This window comes from Equus quagga, chromosome 3 (assembly GCF_021613505.1).
Source record: "Equus quagga isolate Etosha38 chromosome 3, UCLA_HA_Equagga_1.0, whole genome shotgun sequence".
NCBI classification, from domain to species: domain Eukaryota; kingdom Metazoa; phylum Chordata; class Mammalia; order Perissodactyla; family Equidae; genus Equus; species Equus quagga.
The window spans coordinates 38,834,715-38,862,258 of NC_060269.1; the positions used below are offsets into that span (position 1 = coordinate 38,834,715).

The 27,544-nt window shown below is 40.0% G+C and overlaps 1 protein-coding gene across 9 annotated transcripts in view; it reads left to right on the forward strand.

Annotated features, from left to right (window-relative positions):
* FHIP1A (FHF complex subunit HOOK interacting protein 1A) overlaps positions 1 to 27,544 on the forward strand; it is a 220,458-nt gene that overhangs the window by 144,657 nt on the left and 48,257 nt on the right. For all 9 annotated transcript variants that reach the window (XR_006887927.1, XM_046656304.1, XM_046656303.1 and 6 more), the window contains 2 exons: positions 6,441 to 6,599; positions 8,644 to 8,730. Coding sequence is in view for 8 of the 9 variants with exons in the window: in XM_046656304.1 (XP_046512260.1) it covers positions 6,441 to 6,599; positions 8,644 to 8,730 (246 nt within the window). In the remaining variant the exon portion in view is untranslated. The remainder of the gene's footprint in view (positions 1 to 6,440; positions 6,600 to 8,643; positions 8,731 to 27,544) is intronic.

Genomic DNA, 27,544 nt, shown 5'->3' on the forward strand with positions numbered 1-27,544 from the left:
GTTTGACTTGTCCCCATCCCTTGTATTTCCTTCAAATTGGAAGTTATGTATAAGTGCATGATTAAATTCAGGTTAAATAAATTTGGCAAGAATACCTTACAGGTGGTGTTGTACACTTCCTGTTGCGTTACATCAAGAGGCGTGTGTTAGGTTGTCCCACTGCTGGTGATGCTGCGCTTGATCACTTGTTTGGTTAAGGTGGTGACCACTAGATCTCTCTGTTGCAAAGGTAAAATTCCCCCTTTGTAATTGTAAGGTGTAATTTGTGAGGTGTTAATGTGACTTAAATCAAAATCCCAGTAGGGCCTTTCGTGGGACGTGACAAATTGATGCTAACAGTCATATAAAAGTGTGTAAAAGGCCAGGAATAGCTGAGATAATTATGAATAATGGTAACAATAATATATTTGTAGCGAGCTCACTATATGCCAGACACTGTTCTTAGTGCTTTACGTGTGTTAATTTATTTAATCCTCACAACTGTAGATACTGGTGTTATTCTCTTTTTATAGATGAAGAAATTGAGGCACAATGACATTAAGTAAATTTATACAAGGCCACATGGCTGGTAAGAGAGAGAGTCAGAATTTGATCCTGGGCAGTCTGACTCAAGGTCCCATGTGCTTAAACACTACCTTGTACATAAGTAATAAAATATCAAGACTTCCTATAAAGCCCCAACCATAAAGAAAAGACCAGAATTAAGAACAAAAACACAGATTGGGAGAAATTATTTGCAACACACATAAATACAGATAATTGGTACCCAAAAATATTTGTAATGCTACAAATGAATAAGAAAACAATGAAAAAATGTATTAGAAAAATGGGCAGAGATTATGAACAGACAATTCCTAGATCACACCCAAAGTCACTAAACATATGAAAATATGCTCATCTTCCCTAGCATCAGGGAAATGCAAATCGAACCCACAATGAGACACCAGATAATGCTCATCAGAGTGGCTAACCATTAGACATCTGATAATGCCAAGTGTTAGCAAGTGTTTGGAAAAACAGGAACTCTTGAGAATATAAATTGGTATAATAACTCAGTAAAGTATTATGGCAATATTTAATAAAATTGAATATTTGCATATCATCCGATCCTGGATCTTCACTTCTAGGTATCTGCCCTAGGGAAATCTGGCACATGTTGACAGGGATACAGGCACAAAGATATTCAATGGAACAGTGATTTGAGGAAGAGAGAAATAGAAATATACTAAGGGAAAGATAAACTGGTTTATTCTCTATCAGTGGAATACTACTCAGCATTCAAAATGCATAAATCACATTTTGTAACTATATCTGCATGTGTGAATACCAATAAAAACATATATACATGTAGTATATTAGTATTTACATAAAGTTTTAAGGCACAAAATCTTAGTGTTAGCTGTTGTTTGGATACATATGTGTACAGTAAAAGTACAAAAACAAACACAGGAATAATATGTAGTAAGTTTAAGACTGTAGTTACACTTGAAATGAAGGAAGGAGAAGAGTTGGTGATGGGAGTGGAGTAGGGTTTAGCTCTATTTGTAATGCTTTATTTTTTCAAAAAATAGTGCTCTGAAGAAATTATGGCGAAACATTAAAATCTGTTCAGTCTTGGGGATGGTATTCTATTCTGTTTTATATGTTTATAATATTTCATACTTAAAAATTTAGGTATATTAGACCTAGAATGGAGCTGTTTTTAATGTTTAGATTTCCGTTTATTATGTTATAAGCAGATTTCACTGAGATTGTTGCTTTATAAAAACATGTTTTAAAACACTGTACAGTTCATTAAAATTGGAGGAAAAACATCTCCAGCTGATCTTATTTGCTAGAATGGAACACAGAGCTTCGTTGTGTTAAGTTGCCCCTCAGGATAGATCCCATAATCTCATTTAGACCCAGTTTTCTATAATTACATCTGCCAACATAATTAAAAAGAAAAAAGTCCTCTTTTTGTTGAAGATAAAAGCATACTCTATTAACCATCTGGCTAAGGACCACAATTGACAAAAAGCTTTCTCTAATTAGTATGATTGTCAAAGTATGTTAGCATCAGACTTTGGGAAGAGTAATGACTCTTTTAGGAAGATGTACCACTTTGGGAACTTTTGTTGTAGTCGATAGGAAGAGCTTGCTGGTTCCGCTGCCTCTTATCTCAGGATGTGCTTTCCCAAGAAAAGAAGGAGAATGAGAGTACTCTCGGCAACAGTTTAGTGCTAGTGGATGACTGGGGACTCTGTATGACCCTATCACTTCTTTTTTTTTTTTTTTTTAACCAAATATTGATGATTACACCCTTGCCACCCGTTATATATTGGCAAAATTGTAGAAAACAGCTCATACATGAATCAAGAAATGCAAGTTGAAATAAGCAATCTTTAGGTACGTAGCCACAGATAGAAAGTTATTTATCCCATATCCAAAATTTATGAAGTTTTTTATTTTGGCAAGTTGTGTCAAATGGTCCCCACCAGCTGTTTTGCTGCTAGCTTCAGACTAAAGCCATCTGCTAAAAATCGTTTTGTTTTTGCTAAAATTAACCGGGTACCATTAACTGTTTAAAGTTGAAGACAGACCTTCCCTCACTGTGCATGTCATCTTTCTTCCCTCCGTTGGAAACATTGCTGTGTGTAAACCATGATGCTTATCTCTTTATGTGCATTATTTTCTTTGATTCTTGCAATAACTTACTGAGGAAACTGAACCTTAGAGGACTTTAATAAGTGCCTGTAAATGGCAGAGTCTTGTTCAGAACCACGTTGATCTAATACTAAAATCCGTGGTCTCGACAACTACCCTGCTATTCTGCTGTCAGGGAAGTGGATTGCTTTTCACATGTCTGTTGTTATCCTCAATGGTTTTATATGGTGATTAATTTCTTTTAAGGAGACTCTTGAGAGACGATAAATTAAAAATACTGGGTTAATACTTAATGTGTTAGGAATAAATATAATGTTTTACAATTACCTTTTTTGTGGTCAGGATCAATAAAAGGCTAAAATAGTGGATGGGCATTTTATTTTTAATTAGCTCTTGATGTCTATATATTTTTTTTAATTTTTAAGTTCGAAATGAAATTTGAAAGTAAATAGATTGTGCCATTGAAGTCTTGGAAGGATTATCTACAAGTCTGTTGTTGCCTCTCCTTTTCCCTTGCCCTGTTCCCGCAGCACCCTCTGTATCCCTTTGTGTAACTGTCGTCTTTCTTGTATTTATTAGTTTATCGTCTGTCTTCTCCGTCTCACCTGGTCTGACTTGTTCACTATACTTTCCCCAGCACCAAGCTTACGTAGTGCCTGGCCCACAGTCAGTGTTCTAGAAATATATGTGGATTAGGTGAATGAATCTGAACTCTGAGCAAAGTCTTGGAAAGGAGGGTATAAATATTTAGCAGTAAAGATTTGGAATCTTGTTCTTAAGAGTATGTGTACTCTTTATTCTGCAGAATGTTTTCTTCCATGTCTCTTTGCCACTCTGAAGAAGATAGAGACAGTCTCTAGTTCCCCTTCCAGGGGCAGGAACATGGCAGGACTGCCTGTCCAGCTACCACACTGCACCGTCCTTCCGTACAGGCAGGCTTCTGTGTGCGTCTCAGCCATGCCTTTTTCAGAATACTCTTTTAAAAAAGTGAATATTAGGTATGTGTTATTTTTAATTACTGTCACCAATGTATGTGATTTGAAAATTAATGTTGCTGTAATTATATTGATATACGGAATAGTTATTCCCAGCTTTTTAGTCAGACAAATTAAGCCTGTCTTTATGAATTCATCTTCAAAGGCTCAAAGTGGTTAAGGCATCAGGAGTATGCAGAATTAAAGCCTTTGTTCTGTGGTTAATTTAGCATGAGTTAGCAAATGTAATTGATTTAAAAAATGTGGCATCAAGATTAGATTTCTCTTAAAGGAGAACTTTTGGTCTCTGTTCTTTCTGGCTAGAGGTTTCTAATTTATAACAGGCAACTCACCCTGGTCACATTCAAAACTGGAATTGAAGTGATTTGTTTGGATGTGTTGACAAGGAATTAAATACTTTAAATAGGGGACATTCTCCTTTGGGACCACAGATGCCCTGAGTTTGAAAAAGGGATAAACGCACTATCCAGTTCATTGTTGTATTTCCTGTACTTAACATAGTACCTGGCCTGAAAGCTGCTCAGTAATTTTTTTTTAATGAGTGAGTGAATGAATGAGTCACTAGGAAACAGAACAGAGAAATGTATATAATCTTTTGATTTCTCCAATATGGAAATGGTTCATCTGTTTCTCTCACTGCCCTTCCTACTCCATCGTGGGCTCCTATTCCTTTTTACCTGCCGCCCCCACTCCCTCTCATGGCGGCATCTGGTTTTTCTGTGCTAAGACCTCCAGGTTCTCAGTCCCCAGGCCTGTACTTTATTGCTGAGCTGGATGTGTTACTCCTAGGAAGTAGGGCTAGCATCTGATACTCAACATACCTGACTGGACAAATCATCCACACCTCCAGTGGGGACTGGAGTGAACAAATCAGACCGGGTGAGATGGAGAAGACAGCCAATAAACTAATAAATCCAAGAAAAACAGTTGCTACACAAAGGGATACAGAGGGTGCTGTGGGAACAGGACACAAGAAAAGGAAAGGCAACAATGAGTTTGTAGATGATTTTTCCAAGTTCAACATACCTGAATCCATACCTGCTTCTGACTTTCTGTTTCTGATGCTGCGCACTAGGGATTATTTTGTCGTATCTCATCTGTCTAAACTCCCTTCCCTCTCTCTCTGGTTTGGATGGCTTGAGGTACCATCTACATATGGAGGGCTCCAGAGCTCCATCTCTAGTCCAGATCCCTCTGCTAAGCATTAGACCCACACAGCTGTCTCCTGGGCCGTCCACTGGGATGTCCCTCACGCTCTTTATTCTGGCCTGCAGAACCCTGCAGGATCTGACTCTTGCTTACCTTGCTAGCCTGTTTCTACCTGTAATTCTATGCTCCAATAATACTGTACTTCTCTTTATTCCTAGAACATGCCATCTTTTCTTTCTCCTTTGAGCTTTTGTACATCCTCTGCTTGGAATAGTCTTCCTTCCAACACTCTTTTTTTTTTTTGGCTAACTTCTATTTATTCTTCAGCAGCTTGAGCATCACTTCTTCTGAGAACATTTCCTGCTCTCAACGCCCTAAGTCTGGGTTATGGGCCTTTTGTATATTCACAGCACCGCATATTTTCTTTTATGTATTCTGAGCATTTATTACACTATTTATAATTGCTTGTTCATGTCTTATTAGACTTTGAGATCAATGAATACTTTGCTATTTCTGTTCTGGGCCTACCTCACAATTGAATGTTTCCATCCCTTTTGAGTGCCTCATTACCTCAGGCTTTACCCTAGAGCAATGGCCTTTTATAGATCACTTCCTTGTTTCTCTTTTGTGCCATTCCTGTCCGTCCATCCTTTGCACATGTGCCAGATCCGCATCTCTAAGGTGCCATTTGGCTAGCATCACTTCCCAGTTGGGAGGCCTCTACTACTGTGAAATTCATTGTTTGCCTTGGTCTTATACTCCACAAGATAAAATCAACAGGCACTCAGCATAAGTGTGTTCCTCTTCTGCATTTCTGTCTCTGTTAAAGCATCACCATTTTCTTAGTGACCAAACTGGATAACTTGACAGTTTTAAGTTCTCAGTCACCCTCACTTACTAAGCCCAAACACTGTCAGTTTCATTTTAGGAACAGAGCGCTGAGGGAGGAAGTGATCCCCTTGAGTTTTGGATTAATACTGGATTGAGAGATGTCATAGTTAGGTCATCCTCACATCCTCCTTACATGGGATACTCAAATTTATTTCTTCCTCTTTTCCTACTGCTATGCTTCAGTTCAGATCCACTTTAGCTCTGTTTGACCTGTTGTTGTCACATCTGACTGACCCCTGACCCCCAGTTCTTTCTTCTTGCTATAATTTGTGAAAATCAGACTAAAGTGCTATCTAAATTTGCACGTGTTCAGGGCTTCCTCCCATTGACTGGGGTATGTGCCTTCTCTGTATTTGTGCTCAACGTATTGTACTATAACACATTGTTTATGAGTTTGCTCCTCTCCTGAACACCTTGAGGGCAGGAATCATATTTTCTTCATCTTTGCGTGTGTCTCCCTCGCTCCTCACACTGTCAGCCCAGCATATACCTGGCACATAAGAGATAAGAAATCCATATCAACCATGTATGCATTAGCCAAGTACCACTGGTACTGCTGTGCCCTCTGCTGGAGTTGTCCTTCCCTGCTACCTCCACCTGTGGACTCCCTCCCAGCTAGCTGATATCCTCTAATTCTTTAATATCTTGCTACTTAAAGTGCAGTCTTTGGACCAGCAGCGTTGGCATCACCGGGGAATTGTAGGTTGCAGGTTAAGAACTTTGGGAAAGACTTTATTACATTTTTATTTCTGAACACAGGTACTTGCAACTGGGCTCAGTGGTCTCTACTCGTCTCTGCCTACAAAGCTAGAAGACAAAGGAGAGGAATGGCACTGCCTTCTGAAAGATGATTGGCTCCTCCTCCCTTCTCTCGTCCAGTTCATGAACTCGCTGGAGTTTTGCAATGCTGTCATACAGGTACTGGGGCACAATAAAGGAACTCTTTGTTACAGTCCATTCAGAATACAAGCATTGTAAAGGATTAGTTTATAAACATGTCTCTCTTTTTTTTTTCTTGCGGAGGAAGATTTGCCCTGAGCTAACATCTGTTGCCAATCTTCCTCTTTTTGCTTGAGAAAGATTCACCCTGAGCTAACATCTGTGCCAGTCTTCCTCTATTTTGTATATGGATCACTGCAACAGCATGGCCGCTGATAAGTGGTTATAGGTCCGCACCTGGGAACTGAACCCAGGCCGCCAAAGCAGAGTGTGCCGAGCTTAACTACTAGGCCATGGGGCCTGCCCCAAAACATTTCTTTTTTAATGGTAGTAAATGTTTATGGAATATTGATGCTTTACTTTAAGTATACTGAATGTCCTTGAAGAGCAAAAATTTAGTTTATAGGTTTCTGGGAAGTTTTAATTGAGAAAAAAATGAATAGATTTTCTTTCTCTTCCTTATAAAAAGTGTTAATTCTGTTTTGATTATCCACTTAACCATCAAAAATCAGTTCAATGCCTGACTCATTAAATAGATATTTTTAGGCTTCTAAATACTCCAAATTATACCACTTTTACTTCAAGGTCTTTTTGGGAGTCTACAAAGGAAAACACTTTATTTTGCTTAATGGTGCATACTACATAAAGAATATTGTTATCCCAATTGAATTTAGGAGAAGTTAAGCATCTTCTTAGCAACACAAATTAAATTTGCTTTGAAATTGGCCTGCTTCAGGGAAAAAAACAACCACTGAACTCTGTTATATTTGGCTTCTTGATTAGATGTTTACCTTCAGATTTCTTGTTACTGTTTTCAATAAAAATCAGATTTTATATATATTTAAGGATGTAGTAGGTTTTCGTCAAAAAAATGTTTTATTTCTATACAGCATGAATATTACCTTAATGTTGGATTTATTAAGAAATCAAATTTTCTTTATGGTGATTGTAAGGAGAAAAATGTTAGTTATAATCTGTTTATCTACCAAATAAAGAAATAGCTTCTGGAAGAAAATGCAAGTAAATTGCTTTAGTTCCCATCTCATTTTTATTGCTAAGTCAAAGGAAGTTTTATTTATATATAAGATAAATGGATTACATCGTAAGTTATTTTTTCCTTTAATATTGTAGTCCATCAACAATTTCTTGCAGAAATGTGTGGAAGTAAAAAAGACAAAACTATTAGTTCCTCCCCAAATGTATACAGAGAGACAGATTATCAGTAATTTAAAGAGGTAGCCTCACTTCCCTAGAAATTGTTTTTTACTTTATTGTTTGACTTTATTATTTATTTATTTTTTTTAAAGAAAGGGAAGCAAAGCTAACAGGCATGGTTAAGAACAAGGAAATCTTATATTTCATTCTTTATTTTGAAGTTGAGGCCATATACTTTTAAGACTTTTTTTGTTTGGGAGTACTACTGAAAAGATTACTTACCAAAGATATTAGTAAAGGGTTTTCCATGCTAAATATATTTTGAAAATCAAATATAGGAAGTGTTGTACCTCTGATAATGTTTTCCACTTTTGAACAGTGTCTATTGTTTAGGAAGAGGTTTTCTAAATGCCTTCCTCCCCAATATAAATGATTATTGGAAAATGCATCTTCAAAATGAGAAAATTCTTTCTGCTAGCAAAATAACTGTATTTAATTGTCCATTTGACAGTTATATTCTTTTTTTAAATTAGTCATAAGTTGAGATGGAACATAGATGAAATTATAGGGTGAAAATTATATTTTCCAGTTAATTTTAATTCATGAGTCCTTATATATATTCAGTCTATTTATTGTCTGTTTTTTCAAATAGAAACTGAAAATTACCAGCTTTTGTTTATACTGGAATAAACCATGTGAAAAAATTACGTGGTGCTTTGAAGCCTAAATTATTCTTTATCCCTGGAATAAATGACCAAAAATTTGGATTTTGTTTTTGAATTCAGGATGTACACAGAAATGTTTGATTTTAAGAAGACCTAAAGATTGAACTCTTTGTCTTTTTCCTCACTACCTGCTTTTCTCTTAGGTGGCTCACCCCTTGATTCGTAATCAGCTTGTCAATTACATTTACAATGGATTCTTGGTACCAGTCTTGGCTCCTGCTCTCCATAAGGTCAGTGTTTGGCTGATGTAATTTTTTATCTGTTCGTAGTACAACTGATGGAAACTGAGGAAGGTGAACACAGTATAATTCACTTAATGGGGACGTTAGTGTTATTTTTCTTCTCATTCCATTCACATTTTTGAGCAATATCAAACACAGGTCTTGATAGTGGTGACAGCTTAAGTTTGAAGGGATTCATTTGGTGTCATAGAATATGGCATTGTGAATGTCAAGTCAGATAGTCTAAACGAGGACTGGCAAACAGACTCTGACTCTCATGCCTACTTCAGTTCATGGACAGTGGCTACTTGAAACTCTCTTTTAAGCTGTCCTCGGAGGCCAAGTCTGTCATAGAGAGTGCAAGGCTTCCTGTGGATGTGGAGAGGGCTGTGGTAGCACAAGTGTCATGGATTTGCCGTCTCCTTAATTGGACATAATTTTTTATTATAACAATTTTGTGACAGCAAAAATTAAAGTGAAGTCAAGTTAAGGTCCCATCAAAGGTTGACTGTCTAATTAGCACCACTCGGAATTCCTTATGACACTCTCATTTTGTATAATGAATCAACTAATATCTTTTACATTGTCAGCTGTCAGGAGACACCCATGGACCCAGAATTCTAATTTTAAGGAGTTTTTTCTTCACTAAGTAAAGAGACATATACAGTACTTAATTCTGATGATCTTTGTCAAGCTATTGGAAGTGCCAACCCTGGTAGGGAGAGAAGAAAGGAACAACTTTTCACCTGCTTTTTGATGGACTGCCCACTTTTCTACATCTGGAAGTCCCATTTCCATGGCCTCTCATTTTACAGAATCTAAGAATACCAGATTATGGCACCATTGAAGACTGGCTTTACAGGCTGATGGGGTTCCTAGCTTAGAGCAGCAGGTCCTGATCTTTTAACCTTTAGTGCCTGTTGAGCATAGTGGCACTATGTTCCAAAACCAACGGGGTACTTGGTCTGACCAGGATTTTCGTGTTACTTCTAGGTTCAAAGGGTAATTTTGGGTATGGTTTAAACATCAATATATTGAGATTTACAGGTTATTTTAGTAGTTTATGGGCACAAAAGGACCATGTCTTTAAAATTAAGTCCGTCTTGGACAATATGGGACACGTCTTTGGAAAATACAAACCTAGTATTTGTTTCCAGGTTGTCCTTCTGTTAGTATCTGGCCTTCTGGAGGTGAGCTGGACGTCTTGTATGGAAGGTCTCTAAGCCTCTGCATGGAGAAATCTTCTTCTGTGGAGGAATACACCAGTGCTATTGAAATTCTCTGGCAGTAGTTATCCATCTACTCTCTCACACACTTAAGCTTTCTTCCTCATTTATTCCCATGCTTTTCCTCATTGATCAGTTGATATAAAATAATTTCCCAAGTCATTATTGTGATAGTGATAATTATTATTTGTTCAGGATATTTTATGTTATTATAATTGGCATGCTTTAATATTACAAATATTAATGATAACTCTGTTCATAACTGAGGATGAGATCCACCTCAGAGAGCTGTTCTGAGGATCTCACTGGTCACTCTGTACTTCTCTGTCATAGCACTTACGTCAAGTGGAATCAAGTCATTAAATGTGCAATAACCTGTTTAATGTCTGTTTCCAGACTGGCATGCCTGCTTCTTGGGGCTGGGGCTCACACCTGTTTTTTTACTTGGGTACCTCCAGTGCCAAGCACAGTACCTTAGACTTAGGAGGTTGAATAAACAGCACACAAATGGAATGATGTTTGTTGAAGTACCAAACAGAGCGTTGGCCCTTAGTACATTCCCAGACAGTAGTTCACAGAGAATGAGACTATCACTTTACATATGTTAACTGATATTATTCTCAGTTATGCCTGTAATTAAAACATGAGGTTTAAAAAATCATGAAGTTATTAATACATGCTTATTGTGAAAAAAAAATACGGTCAATACTGAATATATAGAATGCAAAGTGAGCCTTACTATATTAGATTTGAATTTCCAGTCCCTAATGAAGATTCCTTAACTTTTAGCCATTGCAGGCCATTTCTCCTAGGGTTATTTAGCGACTAGGGAGAATATTTCCTCAATTAATTTTTCTCCCTGCTTTCCATCTTTTTTTGTGTGTTTGTGTTTTTTATCATGTAGAATTGAAAGGTTTAGGAAGGGGGCAGGAAAAGGGGGAAGGTAGATAGTCTTTTGGCTCTTGGCTCCCGAAGAAGTTGATGAAGGAAATAGCCTTTCGTGAGTGGCAGGATAGGTGCTCAGAGGCAGATGAGGAAAGAATCCAGAATTAGGTGTTTCTTGAGGAGTTCCTAGTGGGACCAGTCACATCCTATATCCTGTATCCTCTCCCATGATGTGGGAAGGGATATCTGGAAGTCTCAGGTCTACTGTAGGGGTTCCTTTCCCTGTTTTCATATTCTGTGTCCCTTGCCTTGACAAAGGAACCTGATTTAGTATCCTAAATAAATTTATTCTGCGCACCATCTCAGCCCCCCAATTTATGCATAATATTTTAGTTACCTGCCATCAATGTAGGCAGTTTGCAGAGGTGAACTTATTCTCTCATAAATAATATAAATAAATTCATACTTAAAAAATTTTCCCACATCACAATCAATACTCATAAACAATATTTCCACAGCATTTCTTAACCGGAGATGAAGTTATTACAAAGAATTGTGGGTAATAAAAAGTGGGGAGTGGGGGTGCTTGGCCAGTGAAAATGGTCTCCACCTTTCCTCTCCCTACTCTGTATATGTATAATATCATGCTGCTGTTGCAAGTTGTTCTGCTCTGTGCTTTCTTCATCCAGCACTGTGGGATGGCCATTTATTCTTCTGTGTTAATACAAGAATGTCTGTTTTTTTAAAAAGGCTGCATAGTTTTCTGTAGTGTGGATATACAGGTTCCCAATCCCTTATCCACAACTCAAAAATTCAAAAAGCTCTGAATACTGAAATTTTTTTAATAATTTGTATAGTGGCACAACCTAATCTTTGCTGAACTCATTTGGTGGCAAATCCATGCCTGAATTGTCTTGAGGCTACTGGTTTTTATCCCAGTTGTGTTAATATTTGTATGTTTTGTGGAAGAAACGTTAGTGTATTTGATTATAGGGTGCTGCCCCAGACATGCTTGGTTATGTCAAATATGGAAGATATACATGTTACTTTTCTAAAATATGATGTTTTAATTCCAAAATACACATGGTCTCCAGGGTTTTGGATGAAGTATTGGAAAACTATTTTGGACATTTGGGAAAGGATAAATTTTGGAGAGAGGTTAAAATCATACTTTGTAAAAGTCATTAAGGAAAATGATACTAGATTAATATAGGCCACTTAGGAATTACATCTAGCCATAGATATGGACATCACGTTGTACAAAAATGGTTAATTATGACTTTAGATTAATGGGACAGCTCTTACCCAGCAAGAGCTAATTTTGTTGTCTCTGAATGTTTAATTTATCAAAGCTAAATTTTCACGGCTGAATCTTCATCGGTATGGTTGTATTAGTCTGGGTTCTGAGAGAAGCGGGTGCCAAGATAGGATTAAAAGTGCAAGGATTTTATTAAGGGAAATGCTTGTGAGAGAGAAAATAAGGAGCAGGGTGGGGAAGCGGGGAGAGTTGTCAGATTGCAGTGTAAATCTGACCCAAGTGAAGGAGAGAGGGACAGGTTGGCTGGGAGTGTCCTAGACTGCTGTGCCATCTAAGAAAGGTCATTGGAGGAAGCCTGTGTTTCCCAGGCACGGGTCTGCCTTAGTATCCATGCATTCGGTCGTTGGCTGGGAGCAGCCTGTGGGAGTGTGACAAAGATTGCAGCAGGAGCCCTTGGTCAGTTACACTCCCTGTAGTTGGAGGTCTAAGAGGTGCTTTCCCATGGTTCCATACGGTTGACTGATTTCCATGGTACTCCTGGCTCTTGATGTAAAAAAGATGGACATATATATTTGCTTAATTTACAGACCTCCTTCCTTGTGTGCAGAATATTCAGGAGTTCAAATGGTCCCCTTTTGCATGGAGTCGTTTTGGTCAGGATTAGCTTGACAAAGGAACTTTGTCTTAGTCCTGTGATGATGCTGCAGTCACAGACAACACCAGAATCTCCCAGGCTGAAACAACAAATGTTTATTGTTTCTCATACCCCACGTCTATTTTGGAGTGTGGGGTGAGCAGTTTATAGGAAGCTTTTCTCCATGTTATCCTCACTCAGGGACCTAAGTTGATAGAACTTTCACCATCTGGAACTGATATAACTGGTCATAATGTCAGGGGGAAGAGAACATAGTGCATGGCCCACTGAGTCTTGAAGCTCTTGTCTGGAAATGACACGTCATTTCTGTTCATATTTCATTGTCTAAAGCAAAGCAAGTCACCAGGCCACATCTGACCTCAGAGGGAAGTGCAGTTATGCCATTTCCCCAGAAGAAGAGAAGTCTAGAATGTGATTTTGTCAGTCAGGGCCCCAGAAGGAACTGATGGTACTCAAATTGGGTAGTGAGAGGACAAGAGTGTGGTGTTTCAATGATCTGTTGCTATGTAATGAACTACTCTCTAACTTAGTGACTTAAAACAACCATTTATTATTGATATAAAGCAGAACTCTTTGGTTTAGGAGTTCAGGCAGGGCACAGTGGGGACGGCTCGTCTCTGCTCTATGACGTCTGGGACCTCAGCTAGGATGAGTACAGTGACTGGGGCCTGAATAGCTTGGAGCTGACTGGATTGATGGGTCTCTCTCTCTCTCTCTTTCCCTCCTTCCACACAGTCTCTCCACAGGGTTAGCTTGGGCTTTCTCACAACATGGCAGCCTCAGGTAATTGGACTTACTATGTGTTGGTTCAGGGCTCCAAGAGACAGAAAGTAGAATTCGCCAGTCTGGAAATTGAAACAGTGTCACTTCTATCATAGTTTGCTATTCCTAATAGTCACAGAGCCCACCCTCTTTTGAGGACAGAAGACATAAACCCCACTTGTTGATGGTAGGAGTGCTAAAGAATTTTTGGGCATATTCTAGGCAGGTTTACCATGGTTACCACCTCTAGGATTGAATATGTGTGTAAAGGTTTAAAGAGCTATAGGGAGAGGGCCACCTGATTAAAAACTGTGAACTTCAGTCGTAGATCACAAGCAAGGTGAGGCAGCCCCTCAGAGGGGGAGTCGGGTATAGATAGCTAAACTTCATTTTCTTCTCTTTCTCTAATCTCCCGCTGAAAACCAGATGTCAAGGGAACTGTGGAAAAAAACTGGTCCGTACAAGTCAACTGGGCCTCAGAGGAGGGTAAGAAAGACGGAGAGTAGATATAGAGGGGCAAATGGAAGCCATCCAGAACACTTATTTACTAGCATCAGCATTTTAGAGTGTTAATTAGCAGGTATGGATGGCACCTATAGAATGTGTTTGGGTTTAATGCTTAAGTAAATTGTGGCTTAAAATTTTCTGGAAACACATAAGAAAGTTTACTTTTTATAGTTTATAGTGATTGCCTAATTCTGTGTATTGATCCTTGTCGTCTGGAACCTAAATCATAGTTAGACTTCACTGTGACAGGCAGGTATGCTAACAACATACTGGATATGAATAAACAACAAAGAAATATCTAAAGAACAGGTAACCATCACCAAGTCAGGCTTATTGTTACACGGATTCACATAGAGGCAGGGTGTACAGTGGAAGAGTACGAGGCCCTGAGTCAGAAGATCTAGGTTCTAGTCCTGACTCTTATATTTATTGCTGTGTGACCTTGTGCAAAGCTTTTAACCTCTCTGAGTCTCAGTTTCCTCAGCAGCACAGTGGGGGTAGTAATACTCCTCTGTCCTCCTTACAGGGAATGAAAATCAAACATGAGAGCATTCTGAACATTACATACTGTTATATGCAAAAGTATTACCTTGTTGTTCCAGGACAAATTCTGCCATCGCATATGCAGTAAAAGGATAATATCATTTGTTCAAAGATCATTTAGTGTGTGTGCAGCAGGTGCAAAGCACTCTACCAGACCCCATGGGGAAATGAAGCTGACTGAAAAATCCTCTTGTCTCCCTGGAGTTTATAATCTGGGACCCAGGAGACTGACGTGTTAACCACAAACTTAAAGCAAGATGGACTAGAATAAGTGCAGTAACAGAGAAAGAAGCCAGGGCGGGCGGGGGCCTGGTGTGAGGCCGACACAGAGGAGTGAGTAGTTAGGGAGAGAGTGACGGTGACGTGGTGCTGGACCTTGAAGGGGAAGGACAGTCAGGGAGAGGGAGCTCCAGCAGGAACCAAGGCTTGGAGGAGTGTGTTTGGGCCATGGTGTGCGGGCGGGCAGTGAGGGAGGAGGAGGACTGAGAAACGACCCTTATTTGGGGCAGATGAGCATTTACATGCATCGTGAGCAGTTTCAGTGCAGAGAGGGGTCAGATGATAAGGGGATCAGGGACGGTATGGCGGTGAGAAAGCCAGTGTGGACGGGCATTGGGGAAGTGTGGTGGTGAACAAAGAATAAACAGAAAGGAGGGGGTTCAAGAGAAGGGAAGGGTTGGCGGGAAGGGGTGGAGAAACCAGGGATCCAAGGAAATAAAGATTCCAAAGAGAAGGGATTATCCCGCTCACCAGCCATAAACCCTGCCAGACTAGCTGAATGAGATGCCTGCTTCTCCCTTATGTGCAACTGCTAGCTTTTCCCTCACCACATCACCAAATGCACTTAAATGTTTGTTTAAAGATATTGGGGTTTTAAAGAATGGGTTTATTAACAAACCTGAGGCTTCTGACTCCTAGACCAGCGTTACCTCCTTTCTCCTTTAACATCCACACTCCACACTCTCCTAGTTCTCCTTTAGGATCTGTCCGCTCCACTGACTTGACTTTCTCCTTTCCTGCCCTGAATGTGGGCATGCTGAGGGCTTGGTCTTCTGCCGATCAACCCCTGTGATCAGCCATCAACTCTGCACAGGTGGCCTGAGTATTTAACTGCCATTTGGATCTCTCTGCCTGAATGACCCACTGTGCCCCTCAGACTTAGAATGTCAAAAGCCAAGCTCATAAGATCTTTCTCCCCAGCCCGCCTGAATTCATCCTCTGCACCCTCCTTTGTGTAAATAATACTGTTTTTGCTAGTTACCTGGCCTAAAAGCCTTGATTATTCTTGAATCTTTTCTCTTACCCTCTCTGTATTTAGCGCCAAGCTTTTTTCATAAAGTTCGTTAGTCTGATCCTTTTTGTATCTTCTCCCAACAATGTCACTTGAGGTCATCATCTCCACACACCTTGGCCAGAGTTACTTTTTGCTACTGGAGTCTCACTGACACAACTCCTTTCTTGAGATTGTCTCACACATAACTGCTGAGTTAAGTTTTCTAAAGAGATCTTTAAATACATCACCCTTCCTCTAAAACCTTACCTGGCTCCCTTGGTCTGCACTATGCTCCTGGCCCTGCTCCAGGCATCCTCATTCTTGCTTCAGGGCCTCTTCTATGCTTAGTCTGTTTCCCTTGCTTGGAATGCTCTCTGCCTTCCTCTTCTCTTGGCAGGTTTTACTCTCTCTTCAAGGACCGGCTTAAATCCCACCCCCTCCTGCAGCTGTCTCTGACGTTGGGGGTTCTAGGAATCTCTCTTTTCTAGAATTTGTAGTCTAGTGTCTGTGTCAGTCATTTAGCGCTGAGCATGCTCCTTTCTATTGTTTAGCATATTCTTGGTGTTTGACTCTCTTTCCCCACCTCTATCCTGAGACCCCTGGAAGAGTCTATATCTGCAGTTCCCAAATAGTGTGCCAAGAAGCCCTGGGGCTTCTCAGTAAATTCACGGGGGAGCTACAAGATACTTTAAATTTGTGAAGGAAATACAGTGACATCTGTTGGACACCACGTGAATTACTAGCTCGAAATAGTTGTTTCAGCATTAAATCATATACATTCCTTTCACTATAATCATACCTTTGCGAAGCTGAGTTTTTGGTGGGTATTGTGCTTTAAAGCAAGTATCACATGAAAATCAGTGTGGAACAGGGGATGAGGTTGGCGGTATCCAGTCTGATCCCAAGGTCTGAGAGCCCAGTAGGAGTTAGGGTGTTATGACTTAACTGCATGTTAAGTTGTTTGCACTTAAATACGGTCATTCATCACTTAACGATGGGGATATGTTCTGAGAAATGCATCATTAGGCAATTTCACCATTGTGCAAACATCGTAGTATCCTTACACAAACCTAGATGCTACAGCCTGTTATACACCTAGGCTGTGTGGTGCTAGTATTACCGGACCACTGTTGTATATGTGGTCTGTCCTTGACAAAGTGTCGTTACATGGCACATGACTGTACTTACTAAGTGGGGTGGTCGGGTATTTCTTTTGGCTTAGAGGTACTGTGAAAAATTAGTGATATACTGAAGGTGCCATGAACTGAGAAAGTTTTAGAACTGCTGGTCTATGTTATATGCTTTTTTTATGCCTCTAGAGCAGGGTTTGGCAAACTACGATCTGTGAGCCAAATCTGGCCTGTGGCCGGTATTTATATATCCTGAGAGTTAAGAATGGTTTTTACATCCATCTACAGATGAATGGATAAACAAAATATGGTCTACACATACAGTGGAATATTATTCAGCCTTAAAAAGGAAGGAAATTCTCATACATGCCACAACAGAAGTGAACCTTGAGGACATTATACTAAGTGAAATAAGCGAGTCATAAAGAGATAAGTGCTGTCTGATTCCGTGTATAAGAAGAACACTTAAAAATGGTTAGGATGGCAAATTTTATATCATGTGTATTTTACCACACTTTAAAAAAAGAATATTTTTTACATTTTTCAAAGATTGTTTAAAAAAAAAAAGAGTATACAACAGAGACTGGATGTGACTCACAAAGCCTAAGATATTTTACTCTCTGGTCCTTTATAGAAAAAGTTTGCTGACATCTACTCTAGTGGGTAGCATGGCATCCTCTATATTTTAGGTGATCAGTAAATGTTTGAAGATGATGATAATAGTGGAAGAAAGTCCCCAGGTAGAGAAAGATGGCCTGGTGAAAGGATTATCAAGCTCCCCCTGCCCCCTTTTTTTTGAATGCAGTGATCAGGCTGAGGAGTGGCAGACAAACAGAAGTGAAGCTGGCTGATTGACTTTGTCACTAGCTTGGAAGAATCTTTGTCCAGGTGTGTTGTGTAGGGGGTCCTAGGCTGGCGAGAGACCAGCTGACAGTTGGCAGTAGCAGCCAAAGATGGCTTCAGTGTTTGCCCTGGCTCCAGCGGGGTTAGAAAGAGGGGAGCAGCAGCGTGTTTGGAGGGGGGAGAGTTGTGTAAATAGCACCCCGGGCTCAGTCATATTATTTCTGTCAAGTGTCTTGTGAACTTGGATGTTCTCCTGTTTTGTGGGTTATTTTGGCTCCTTTATTTGGAGACTGTTAGGAAATTAGGGCAGAAGTTTGAGGCTATCTGTAGTAGTTGGAGGCAGAGACCTTGAAGCGAGTGTGCTGAAGTAAAGGATGGATGGAAGGAAATTAATTATACACCATCCTTTTCTGCAGACAGCTCACAGGCGTTAGCAGTAATAACTGTGACCTCAAAGAAAGCTTGTACCTTTGGTTTTTGCAAAGAGCAGCCAGCTGTGTTTCATTCAGCAAATTATTGCATACAAGTGCGCTTGGAAAAACAGAAGCAAAAAGTCTACCAGAAAAACCAATTTTTCCACCATTTCTTGTGTGCTAAAACCTTGCTTGAACAATATACAGGGGTAGAATAATTTCAGCCATTTTCTTACAGGCATGTGTGCTGGCTTTCAATAAGCCACTGTGGAGCCTATTTGTTTTACAATCTTGTCTTCCAAATACACACATACATATTCATGATCTGTATTCTGTGAGCTCAATAATTCATGGCTTATTGACTTAGGTTGATGGATGGAAGTTTTTTGGGGACTAGGGAAGAAAAGATGGAGATTCTGAGAGGCTGGGAGTAGCCACACATGTGAATCGCATACTTGCTAGTAGTGTGTCTCTGGGTAGGGTAGGCTAGGACCCCTTTAGAGCCCAATTGGGCTCTCATTAGCTAGGGATGTTTTTGACTTTTATGCCCAGTGAAACAAGTGACTGGAGATTTTAAGAGCAATTAAATATCTTCAAACTATCACCCTTAATAAATGTTAATGAGCTGTAATTGGGTGCTGAGTTTATGGGAGGCATACACTGACCCCTTATGTCATGCTCTTCTTAGTCTCCAGTGAGGAGTGGGCAGAGCAGCCTGTCCCTACCTATTACTTACCTTCGTTTCTCCTGTCCATCCTTCTTCACGCATCTCTAGTCTGGGAGATGGTGGAGGGGCTCTGGGGTGGCCCAGAGGGTAGACACAGATTTCCTACTTGCTTTTCTGGCAGGCTTCCTGTTGCATTTTTGGATGCCTAGTATGTTGGTAGTCTTTGTCACTCTGCTGTCATCTGCGTCACTTCCTGATGAAAAACACTTTGAAGTTTTATGTCCAGTTTCCAGTAATGCTGTAAAATTTCATTGATTAGATCATTCCTTTCAGTGGAAAATAGGAAGAAAGAAGGAATCAAAAACATGGATTTAGGATGCCATCTTGGCCCTAGAATTTTGAGATTTTACTTTTCAAATTTCGTCGTTCCTTGCTAAATCTGTTGTAATTTCCCTTGAGTTATGGAGCTCCAAACTCGACTCCAGCTCTGGGGTGAACCATACTAAAACCCATAGTGCGATAATATTTTGGTCTCTCCATTTCATATTTCTGCTTGGGCATTTCAGTAATTTGCTTTTTAAAACCCATTCTCTACATTATTGACCCGAGGTGTCCAATCACTAAAGGCTCCTGAATGTCCTGCTCCGTGTTTGCTAGCTCCTTATTCCTTTTCCTGGAATGCTGTTGAGCTATACTTGTTCATATGGAACTTTGTTTCTTACTGTGCTTGGAGTAAACCAGTCACTTGAAATGATTTTGTCCTCCACTGCACTGAAGGCATACCTGTGCGCTCACCTGGGCCCACAGACGGCTGCTCTCGGGTCAAGTGAAGGGGTCTTAAAGATGTCCTGGAGAAATGAGGTCTCGTTCCTCTTCAGAGCCGCTGCTACCATCTCACAGCCTCTGAGGCAGGCTCCAGTGGCTCCAGCCAGGAAGGTATTCCCATTAGGGCCCTCTGGCCGCTGGGGAAGCCGTGTGCTGCGGATGCTTGAGCTCAGCAGGAAAGCTCGATACACCTGGCGGCATCTCAAACTTATGTTCTATTGTCATGGTCCCTGTTTGATGCTGGAGATCCGGTTGTGCCTGAGGAGCTGGGATGGCAGTGGTGGGGCCCAAACAATCTTTCTGTCTCCTCAGTTACTTAAACAGAAGAGTAGGCCAGATGTAACGACTCCTGTAGTTGTCGATAATGGCAGCGGAACGAGGTAATTAAAAGGCCCAGTCCTGCCGTGGGCCTGCAGCTATGTGACATGGATCGGCAGTAGCACTATTAAATGTGGATTGAAAAAATCATATTAAGCAGGCCAGCTCTAGACAGCCTAAATTAATAATTGCTCTATCCAATGAGAGCCAGCTATTAAATAGACCTAGAAGATTTTAGTGACAGTTCTAAGAGGCTTTGACTTGGAAATACTTGATTTAGTAATTGAAAACTGAAAGTGTGTGCCATCCAGTACACTCAGTTAATGCATTATATTTGATTAATACAATATGGGGAAGCAGCCTAGCTTAACACTTCAAAAAATGGGTTTTGAAGAGACCTTAGTTTGAGTTCTGGCTCTTTGCTCCTTAACTAGCAATGTGACTGTGGCAAGTACCTTCATCATATATATATATAATCTATGGATAATAATACCTACCTTATTGGGTTCTTGTGAAGAATAAATGAGATACTACATTTAAAGTGCATATTGTCTCTGGCTCTTAGTACTAAATACGTTATCATCTGTTAACTTAACCAGCTGAATCTCTAAAATGAGACATCCTTCGCATGACACTGTTACTGGACAGTGAATTTTATACAATTTTTAGCCACTATAGTATTTTGATTTTAGATGATATGCTTATTGGTCCTTAACACATTTTCACATTATCTCATAGACAGCATAACTTTGAATTTACTCTTCCTATCTCTCTCAACTCAGTTATTCATAGAATTATTTTCCTATTTATTCTAATTCTTAATGCCAGAGGTTCTCAAACTTAAATCTGCAAAGACAATTACCTGGGAACTGCTGGCATCCAAATCCAGAGAAGCAGAGATTCTGATTTAAGAGGTAGGGTTGAGGCCCAGGATTTGCCCTTCAGCCAGCACCCAGGTGCTCCAAGGACCACACTTGACTGATCATTCTGATGTATGCCCATCTCCTGGCTCTTTGGCTAGTTATGCTCTTTCCTTGGACTAGGATTTTTCTAGTTTTGTGTATGATCTCAACGGTATTAATCCAGTTAAGGATCCAGTTTTTTCAGCTATAGTAATCTTCACCCTGTCAGCCTCCCAAGACTGTGGTGAATATCAGCTGAGGAGGTAGATAACAGTGCTTTGGGAAGCTGTGGAGCCTTTTCCAAATGAGCAAGGTATTAAAATAAGGGTAAGGCCTGCCCTGCCTCCCTCTGGAGCTGTTTCAGCCATCAAAGCAGATAACATAGGTCAAAATAGTTTGCATAATTTACGGACTTAGTAATAGTAGTATCTAAAGGTGAGTAGTGAAAGAAGATTGCTAGGTTCTTAAGTATTGGATCTAAGAATGTGTTTCTGTCCCTCAGTGTATGTGTAGTGTTTGTTTGAGGGGAATACCTCATATTGTTCAGGATGCTGGGCAAGTGCCATTATTTATTACTATGAAAACAGCTCTGCTCTCCTGTGTGATGCTATTAAAATATGTGGATGGTGATGTCAGTATCATAAAAACTCTTTTCAAATGGAAATGTTGTCAGCTTGGCAATGGAAACACTGGCTATTCACTGATGCCATGTATATCACAGAATGTTATAAGGCGTCACTGTTCCTCTGCTGCCCCGGTTCCACCAGATGCCTTGGTGCTGTGAGCAGAAGGGAAGACTAGTGCTCCCTGTAGTTGGAGCTTGCACAATAAAGATGGGATTGGCAAATTTCCTTCAGTTGACTGTAACCATTATTACTTTTTTTCACTTCCCATATTCTAGCTTATTAAGTGTAAAGATGATGCATGCAGACGTTTAGGTCCCTATACAAATATACTTTTCCCTTCATTAATATATAGAAAAGGGAGTCCATTGTTTATCCCAGAGCTATCACTTTTGGACCAACTGTGGAACATAATGAAATATCTAGTAATTATTGTGAAAGCCTCTGAGAATGTGGAAATAGATTATAATAGAAGGTATCAGAACATTCACTTCTTTTTTTTCTAAAGAAAATCTTGTAGTTACTATGTAAGGACTTATGCTAAGTTGCCAGCCTACTTAAGCACTGTATCTTTGAATATTTTGTAGACGTGGAGGCTCCAGGTGAGGCACATGGCATGTATTCAGCTGAGACCTGGCCGTATTGTTATGAATGCAGACCCAAATCTTTCCTCTCATTTTGTGTATTCACAGAACAAATAGTGAACTAATTGTCCATAGGATTCATGATATCATCACCTTGGCCCAAAGCTAGCTTCCTAGTGTCTTGGGGGCAACCCTCTTTCTATAATGCTGTATCTAATGCTGTGCCAAAGCAAACAGAAATACTGGCCCAGGTAAATAGACTTACAATAGAGAGCAAAGAGGAAGGCAGATTTATTCACTGACGTAAACCTAGATGTAGTGGTATCCAGTGAATAAGTTCTTCGCAAAGGATTTAGCATGGTGTGAACTTTAGAATCAAACTGCCGGGATTGATATCCAGCTCTGCCACTTGTTAACTGTGTGCCCTTGGGCAGAACCTTTAACTTCTCTGAGCCACTTTCCTCATTTATAAAATGGGGATGATGATAATAGTGCCTACCTTGTACGATTTGTGAGGATTAAATGAATTGACACTTTAAAATGGTGCCTGGCACAGAGTAAGTGCTGTAACTTCTTTATTAGTGTTTTTGTTCTTATTATGTGCTTGTCAGAAAATCATAGATGACCAAACAGCTCTTTCATGATCTGTAATTTATAAAGTTTGGCATATTGCCAGAAGGAAATAGGTAGAGAACTGTAGCCATGAAGCCACTGGGAGAAATAACTCAGAGACGTAGACTTGGGAGAGTCCGACTATTAGACTCTTTCCCTAGGCTAATCCCAAACTTCCTCCACCTCCCTCTCCGTAGACTCACTTCTCTGGCTCTCGTGGATCGTTTGCTACACCCTGAGGGTGAATGGGCCTTCAGGTTAAATGCCTCTACTTATGCGTTCTCTCTACTTGGGATGCCTTTCTCTCAACTATGCTTATCCAAATCTTTCTCACCCTCCAATGTCCAGACCACACGCTACCTCCTTCAAGGGCATAGGCAGTCACTCCTCACTTCTCTAGAGTTTGGTTGGTATCATTCATGTGGCACTCAAAGGTTACCTTGTATGATCATTATGGGTTTAATTTATCTTACGTCTTCTGCCAGGTGGTAGACACCATGAAAGTAGGGCTAGTGCATCTTTATGTATTTATCCATTCATTGAACAAATCTTATAGTGGCATATCTAGTACATTGCCTTGTACATAATAGGTATTTTGGTGTTTCTTGAATAAATAAGTGAATGTGTGAATATAGATATGGTAACTAAGTAGGGATGTGTGAGTGTGCAGCAAATGGGAGGGAATGAGAGGAGAAAGCAAAGGAAAGATTAAGTAGAGCCATTGGGGTCAAGTCACGTTGATGAACTGCTGTTGGGCTGATAGCTGGCATGCTAGGCTGGCATGGAGTCAGAGAAAAGTGAGGTTCTTGAGGGGAGGGGTGTTTAGGGTTGGCTAGAGGTGGCTTTTGCTGACAGTGAGACAACTGTTATTTGCTGTGGAAGTCCTAAAGGGAAATGACCAGATTTGAGACAGATATTGCTGGAAAAATATAAAGGAAGATATAGACACTTTGTAGAAAGAAGCCAAAGGAAAATTAACAAAAAATATAATACTGAAGCATCAGTGAGGGCTCTAAGAGACATATTTGAAATGTGCTCCCCATGTCTAGAAATGAGACTGTATGAAGTGGGCAAACTTTTCTTTACTGTTTTTGGCTTGAGTTGCCTATGAGATATCAAGTTAAAAAAACTGGCAATATATCATTGCCAGGGCTATTTATCAAGACATCAAACTATCTGGATAAGCATGTGTGATATTTATATTTGTGTTAAATGCTTTAATAGAACTGGTAGATTTCGCGGTCCAGTTTTTTCTTTGAAGATAGCATTCTGTCTGTCAGAATTTAGGAGTTTAGAACTTTGAAATCCATTAGATTTCAATTTCATAAAGGATCTATGTGTGGGGCAAAGGTGAGGGACTCCATTCGTCTCTGTGTCCTTATTCCCTGGCATGGTATATACGCCCAATAGGTGCTCTGTAGATGTTTTTCAGTAAAAGAATGATAACATCTCAGTTTTTCAGTAAACGAGTTAATAAAATTTCAGTTGAAACAAATTTCAGGCTGGATGGATTATATGAAACATATCCTCTGTGTTCTTGCTAAATCTAAGTGGAGAGATTAAATTGGAGATAGAGACCCAGTACATTATGTACCCTCAGAGAATTTTACTACTAGACATAATTCCATAGATTGTCTAGTCTTAGCTCCTCATTTTTCAGATAAGGACGTTGAGGACCAGAGTGGTTAAGTGACTTGCTCAGGCTCTCCCAGTGATTACTGGCCAACCTTGGACCAAACCCAAATCTCGAGGTCTTTAAGGCTTCAATATCATCTCTTTCCATTACCCCTCTCTGAGGTAAATCTTTAGTTATGTGATTCCTTCCATGGCATAAGTTAACTTCTGAGCTCCCAATGCAGAATTTAGAAAACACTTTTCTATTTTTAACTGAAAAATAGAAAGATTTCTTAGCAGATCCCTTTCCTCTCAAGGCTCCTGTGCAACGCAGGGGCTGCTTAGGTACGCCCATATTAATTTTTCAGTGCCTTGCTTGAGTTTCTTCCCCTGGTGAGTCTGCTCGAAAAGGAGAGCTTGCACCATCTAGTGGATCTGAGGAGAGCCTCTCGGGTTTCAGTTTTTGGCGGCCCTACTTTAAAAAGAAGAAAGGAACAATATTTTTACTTAATTAATCTGCAGATTCTCACATGGTACCCTTTGTTCATATTATGAGAGTGAGATTAGCAGCCCAGAATGACGGTAGGGTCACTTGGTACCTCACAGTGCTAGAAACAAGGTACCTCATTGACCATGCTTCTTTTTTTTTTTTTTTGATGGTGGAAGGAGGGTAAGGAAATGGGTCACATATCAACCTATTTTTTTCAACCAGTGCTTGGATTCTTTTACTCATTAATTTAGAACATTAACTCTTCTGTAATGGGTCTTCCCATAATAGTTGGGAATTAGTCAAATCCTGCTATTATGCCTGGGAAATCCTCTAGTACTTGTTTGGGCAATTAACTTATTTGATAATGTACAGTATTCTACTACCCAGTTGGATAAATGAAGTTTTGGGAAGCTTCTAAATTATTCCTTTGTTTCCTTGAATAAAGATTTTGAATCTTTTTTCAAGCTCTGCAAAATGCTTATCTCGTGTGGCAGGTGGCAGAAGATGGTATCTGTCAAGCAGGTAACTTGATGGCTGTGTGGGCAACATGGGGCGGGGTTCTCACCACTGACTTTGCCCTGTGACCTGAAATGCTCATTTACCTCTGGGCCTGAGTTTTCTTTGAAAAGAATGTGATTGGTCATCTTTCTATTTACAGAGCGCTGCTCAGCAAAAACCAGGTTTTTTGTTTTGTTTTTTCACTTTTGTTACTCTATCAGCTGAAGTATCTTAAATGGCACCTTAGCACCTGTGGAGCGTAGGCCTCCTTTGTGATAGTGGTTCTCACCCTGGTACAAGTCAGAATCAACAAGGGAAGCCTGGCTCCACCCCTGGTGATTCTGACTTACCTGGATCCAGATGGGGTGTGAGCATGGGTATTTTTTTAAAAGGTGCTTCTACTATGGAGCCAGGGTTGAGAACCACTGCTGTATAATATCCTTGAAAGTGTGTTGTGAATCATTGGATTCTAAATCAAGTTTGAACATTGGAGATCCATATTTGAAAACCAGTATTCTCCTTGGGGCCAGAAGTTGTACTGTCTTGTGATTGGAATAATGAAGTTGTCGTTGCATCTAAGTGACTCCATTTTTACATCTCTAGTTGGTGCTGATGGAATAAGTCCTGCTGTTTGATCCAGGTCTGAGGAATGGAGTACTTTCAGGGATAGCCTGGAGCAGTGAGGGCCTGGAGTTAATGCTTTTGTGAGTGGCAGTTTAATGTGTTATTATAATTGTCCTCATCTGAGGGCATTGATTCTATATTGTTGGCAGTTGTCCCAGTGACAGTAGGAAAGTTGGTGTCTCACATTAAATCTTTTTTTTTTTTGTCTTGTTGGTTTAAAGAGCATTTTTTTTCTCTTGTTGACTTAATGATGAATTTCAGCTTTTTGTGGTTTCCAGGAGTAAGCTGCTCAGTGTTTTCTGAAGTAAAGTCCTGATCTGTCACTGGGAGCAGCGTGCTTTTGAGAAATGTAGCTGAAGTGGTTGGAGGAGGGATGGGGTGGTAAAATGGTAGGGATGGGTATAAATCCTCCAAAGCACCGTAACTTGAACTCTTGTAATGGGAGACAGTCTTTTTGACCTTAATCACTCCACATAGTTGGTACAACTATTCAAAGTATTTCTGCTCTGTTTTCAGAGGCCAAGGGACGAAAATGTCAAGGAATTGTTAGAATTCTTGTCTTGGTCTCTCCTCAAAATAGTATAAAGAACATGAAATTTGGTATCAGGCAGACCTGGTCTCTGCCACTTGTTGTGTACTTTTGGGGCAAGTTTTTGGGCCTCAGTTTTCTCATCTGTAAGATGAGACCCCTAATACCTACATTGCAGGGCCAAGGTGAGTTAATTAACTCAGATAATGTTTGTGACGGACCTAACACAATGCTTGGCACATAGCTGGGACTCCATACTGGTAGCTATTTCTGGAACCTACTATTAAGAATAGGAATAGTTAATGATGATATTGAGAATAATAAACAACTTTTTCCCCCTCCTGTGGTAGTGGTGCCTGGGATATAAGTAACTTTATGGCCTATGTGTCCAGTTTTCCTTCTGGTGGGCTGAGAATGGGGATGGCAAAGGGGTGTCGACAGAGGTCCCGGCTGAGAAAGGTGTACTCAGAATTTTCATCTTCACGTAATCAACATGTTATAATTTATTCTCATCACATATCAATCCCTTAAAATATAGTTGCTCCCTAGAAAAGTTAATTTCACTGATGATTCATCTTGTATGTATCCTGCTTATTTACCTGGATAGAATATAGATCTTTATTTAAACAATGTGGAAGACGGATAGTAGGGAAGAGGGGAAAATATGATTTCTAGGGAAATCTTACTTTAGTATAACTCATGCCTGGTGCCATGGGGTGCTGTGGGCTTTGGACATCCAGAAAGGATTGGACCATTGGGTAGCTGAGAAGAGGAGATGCCAGGATGAGGGACTGGAGGGAGGAAAGGGCCCCAATATAGCAGCCATCAATTTTTAATTGCTGTACAGAGTTCCCTGATAGGACTGCCAGTGTGTTGCCATTAGTTTGTCTTGGCGCCACCTTTGTCATTTGCCTTAAGTTGGCAGTGTCTGGAGTACATTCCCATTTCACTGAAGCACTGGATCTAGAGTATAAGCATTTATTTGAATCAGTGTAAACTGAATCTGTATAGCTGAGGGACCTGTAATGCAGATTCAGAAAAG